General features: G+C 37.3%; 1 protein-coding gene across 1 annotated transcript; it reads right to left on the reverse strand.

The window, feature by feature from the left end:
• Positions 1 to 3,388: 3,388 nt before the first annotated feature.
• Positions 3,389 to 4,400, reverse strand: LOC122072976 (mitogen-activated protein kinase homolog 1-like). Its single transcript, XM_042637423.1, has one exon. The coding sequence runs from the start codon at positions 4,383 to 4,385 to the stop codon at positions 3,687 to 3,689; it is 699 nt and encodes a 232-aa protein (XP_042493357.1). The 5' UTR covers positions 4,386 to 4,400; the 3' UTR covers positions 3,389 to 3,686.
• Between the last annotated feature and the right edge of the window lie 269 nt (positions 4,401 to 4,669).

Below are 4,669 nucleotides of genomic sequence, written 5' to 3' on the forward strand. Positions count from 1 at the left end.
ATTTTTTGTTCTTTAGAACTTTCTTTCAAGAGACTTTATTTCCTAAGACTCTCCCTTGGGTACACATAGAAATAATTGTACCTATTCCACAGCTAAACAAATTGTTAATATATATCAATTACTATATTGAAATTACTCCAGCCAACCCTAACCTAAAAGCTTGGGGCTAATTTATACAACATAAATTTAATCTTATCTAATTTGGTTATTATTTATCCTATTCTTGAAATCCAATCAGCACTTAATATTCACATGCCAATGTAAGGATCCCGTCGGCATCACATTGTGTTGGGGTTCACCATCGTTTGTCATATTTTATTTTTCATATTTATTTATTTATTTGGGTTGGGATTGGGGTAACACCATTGGCTTGACTGTCCATCTATGAGAATAACAGAGCACATTCATGTACGCCCCACATAGAGCTTGGTTTCTGATCACCATTCAATCATCATTTAGTCACGTTAGTCTCTATGTTAGCCATGAATCCCATATTAATATTAACATAAAAACTGAAAATTACACAGTTACCACCATGTGGATCATCAATCAACCCCGCAACCCTTCGCTTGTCATTGGCGGAGGAGTTTATACCAATCCAATGTTTTTTTATGGTGAAAATTAATCCAACGAATTTACTGACCGGGTTGTAACCATAATAAATGGCAATGTAAGCGATAGAGTACCTGAGGGACGGAAATTCAACGTTACCCTTTGTTCATAACTAAAGGAAAGATCCAGTAGCAAGAGAGGGAAATTACCGGTAGTAAGAAATGACTTGATGTTGATGATGGTAGGAGGAGAAAGGTGTGTCCATCGGGTAGCAGCACTGCACTTGACTCGTTCTAGCAAGAAGAAAACCAAATCTTCTTAAGCATAGTCATAGAAGAGTAGAGGATTTGTTCGACCCATTCTATAAGGTTTAAGAGTTCAGCAGAGGAGATTAATGAATCCATAATTGGACTGACCAGATGATGACAACCTTTAAGATCTGGCCTTATTTTCGAAGTGCTCTCTCATTTTCTCCTTCTGCATCTCCGATCCAGTCTTCTACAAAGAAAAAAGCATTGCTTCTAAAAACTCTCCCTGTGAAACCAAATAAAAAAATGATTGGTTACAACTTTTCTAAATACCAATATAACAATTTAGGGCGAAAGTAGTAGCAACAAAAATGTCACTGGCTCCCCAAAGAGAAGAGTCTCTCTATTTTGTTCCTACTCCTTTCGCGTGGGAGATGTGGGAAGGAGGTGTCCAGTTTCACTCAAGGTAGAGTGATTATTTGAGAGAGACACGTTTCTCAAATGGCCAATTGAAAAGGGTGAGCGACAGTTATAGAGAGAGCGAGACGTTTAGCAATTTTTTTTTTTTAAATTCTCCCCCTCGTTTAGGGAAGAGAGAGTGAGAGAGAGAGGTAGAGGGGGATAATTATGGTAGTGTATAATTATGAATTGTAGGGGTTTTCTTTTTTTTTTTTTTTAAATTCTCCCCCATGTTTAGAGGGAAGAGAGAGTGAGAGAGAGAGGGAGAGGTGGATAATTATCGTAGTGTCTAAATTCTCCCCCACATTTAGAGGGAAGAGAGAGTGAGTGAGAGAGGGAGAGGGGAATAATTATGGTAGTGGATAATTATGAGTTATAGAGTTTTTATTTTTTAAATTCTCCCCCACATTTAGGGAGGAGAGAGTGAGAGAGAGAGGGAGATAATTATGGTAGTGATCTATTTTTTCATTATAGTTGGTTGTTTTTAAATAATTATGGTAACTTCTTCATATTATTTGGGGCGTTTTTTTTTTTAAGAATTTTTAGTTGTAATCTTAGTTGTAAATTGGAGCATTTAGGTCAGGTTTATACTTCACGTTTTTTTATTTTTTTAATAAAGAGAAGTAATGGTGTAATTAGTGAGGTTTAATATTTAATTACTTCCCCCTTTCTACTCCACATTTTTTTTTCTCTTTCAATTGGAGGGGTTTTTTTGTCATTTGAAAAGTTTTTTTGGCAGATGTCAATGGTCTTTTTTGTCTTTTAATAGTAGTATGATATATATATATATATATAGGCCCACTGGTATTAACTAAAAACTTTTAAAGCTTGGCCCAGAAACATTCTAGTGGACTGGACTCTAGTCAAGAGGCTTAGTTTTTTCTTTGATATTATGGCCCAAAACTAAGCCCTGCTACCGCTTACATCTTTATAGTTTCAATGGCCAAGTTCAGTCCCTACCATAGTTAGCAAATTCGAATTCGGGAATTATTCGGACGGAGAATTATTCGGAATAATTCGGACGATTAATTTAAGGATTCGGTCAAAAAAGCGGTCAAAAAATCTTATTGAGGTTTTTTTTTTTTTTTAATTTGTTTTTTTTATTTTTTATTTTTGGTTTTTTTTTTAAATAATGTTTAAATGGACCGAATAATTCGGTTTAATTCGGATTCGGTCCGAATTATTCGCGATTTATATTCATTTTGGAAAAAGTCGCGAATTTTAAAGAATTTTATTTTTAATTCAGATTCGGTCCGAATTTTTGATAAAATTCTTTAAAATTCGGTTCGGCCGAATAATTCGCGAATTATTCGGCCGAATTGATAACTATGGTCCCTACCATGAGTTTCTTCTACAAGCTAGTCGAATTCTTGACCTGTTTCAATATATTTTGGTACCAATTCGAATGGAAATTTTTCTAAGATTTGTGACCCGATGGATCGACAACTTAGAGGGGTATATAATGTACTATCGTCTTATTGAGTAAGTCATCATAATTTAGGGGTTTTTTTTCAGATAGGGTTTCAGGACGAGTTTTCTTGCCGCTATTTGGGTGTAATCTCTCTTCTACATAGTGAAACATCTTCTTTTTCGCCCACGGACGTAGCACACCAGTGTGTTAACCTCGTTAAATCTCTTTATTATGCGGATCTGTTGACTGATTATTTTCGTATTTATTGGTGTTTGCTCTAACATTAAACATAGTTTTAATGCTAATATATATATATATATATATATTTATTTATTTATTTATAGAGAGCGAGAGAGAGAGAGAGAGAGAGAGAGAGAGAGAGATTGAACACTTTTATTAGTACCTGACGAGAAAAAATAAAGAAGAAAAAAGTTGTTACGCTTGAGTAAAAAACAGAAGGCAAGCTGAGTTAATTACTGATTTTCGGAGAAGGGGGGAAGTCCGGTAATGAAGCCGTGTCAACATTGAAGTTTTCCTCTTAACAGGAAGCAGCTTCAAAGGAGATAAGCTCCATCCTTAGACAAAGGTACTACACAATTCTAGATCTGCAAATTAGAGATTAGTAAACAACCACTAAGCGACGGCGGAAAAAAAAAAATCCATGCATGTAGAGGTACTCAGGCACCAACTTAAGCAGAGACTGAAAACATTCATTCCATTCCACAAGACACAGGTAGACTTCATAACTTTTTACCATCGGAATACAGATATATCAGCGTGAATGTACAAAGAGACCAAAGTATCCATAACTCGTACAACAGCACACTTAATGTACAACTTAAAAGAGGCCACCCACCATACAGAGCAGCTTGAACTGAAACAATTCTTAAAATTAACTGAACTCTTACTAATCTCATGCAGTAACAGTGCAAACCTCTAATGCATGCATCTTCAAGAAAATAAAATGGAAGAAGAAAGAAGTTGCTTCTCAGACCTTTCCACAGAATGGTGGGTTCCTAGGCATTGGATGAAGCTGCTTCAGGATGGTAGTGAAGCATTTCTTTCCACATCATCTCCCTTATCATTTCCTCACTCAAGTCTTCATCTATGTCAAGGTCGATTGGGACCTGGGCAGGAGGGTTGCATTTTGGGTCATACAGGGGGGACAAGTAAGGATGTTGGAGAGCTTCAGTGACACTAATTCTCTTAGAAGGATCAAAGACTAGCATTCTCTGCAATAGGTCAATTGCCAAAGGATTTGCATTGGGATATAACTGGGAAAAGGGGGTCCCAGGGGAAAATGGGAGCGTCTTGATGTACTTCCTAGCCTTCGAGTTGTCAATGAACTCAAGATCTACTTCACTCTGGCTTCCAAGAACATTGACGATCAGTTTGAGCTGATTGAGGCACTCAGTACCAGGAAAGACAGGTTTTCGGCCGAGAAGCTCAGCAAAAATACATCCCACCGACCAGACATCAATAGAGGTCCCATAATTGTCGCAGCAGAGGAGAAGCTCAGGGGCTCTATACCAACGGGTGACAACATACTCAGTCATGAACTGGCCCTTGCTGCAGCTGATGCGTGCCAGTCCAAAATCACAGATCTTAAGTTCACAGTTCGCATTCACAAGGAGGTTTCCAGGCTTCAGGTCCCGGTGAAGAATGTTTGCTGAGTGGAGATACTTAAGTCCTCGAAGCAACTGCATTCCAGGCATGGAAATAAGTCCAACTTGAACTAGATAATCTCAGATATAGAGTTTATTAGCTGAAAACTTCTATGCATTATAACATCTACAATAAAGTAATGTTGCGATTTGTAATATAAAACAGAAGAAAAGAATAGGGAAAGGTCACATAGTGGGACTGAGCAATCTCTATGGATTTCCAATTAATTGCATAAATTCAGAACTCAGCCAAGTCAACTCGAACCGAACTTCCAGTATGCCAACACACTAACACGAACTAATCAGTTGCAGCTTACGAAAGTGTGAATGACAGC

Source organism: Macadamia integrifolia, chromosome 3 (assembly GCF_013358625.1).
Source record: "Macadamia integrifolia cultivar HAES 741 chromosome 3, SCU_Mint_v3, whole genome shotgun sequence".
Lineage (NCBI taxonomy): Eukaryota > Viridiplantae > Streptophyta > Magnoliopsida > Proteales > Proteaceae > Macadamia > Macadamia integrifolia.

Coding starts and splice junctions, on each gene's coding strand:
- LOC122072976 (XM_042637423.1), bottom strand. CDS start 4,385: ATGCCTGGAATGCAGTTGCTTCGAGGACTTAAGTATCTCCACTCAGCA.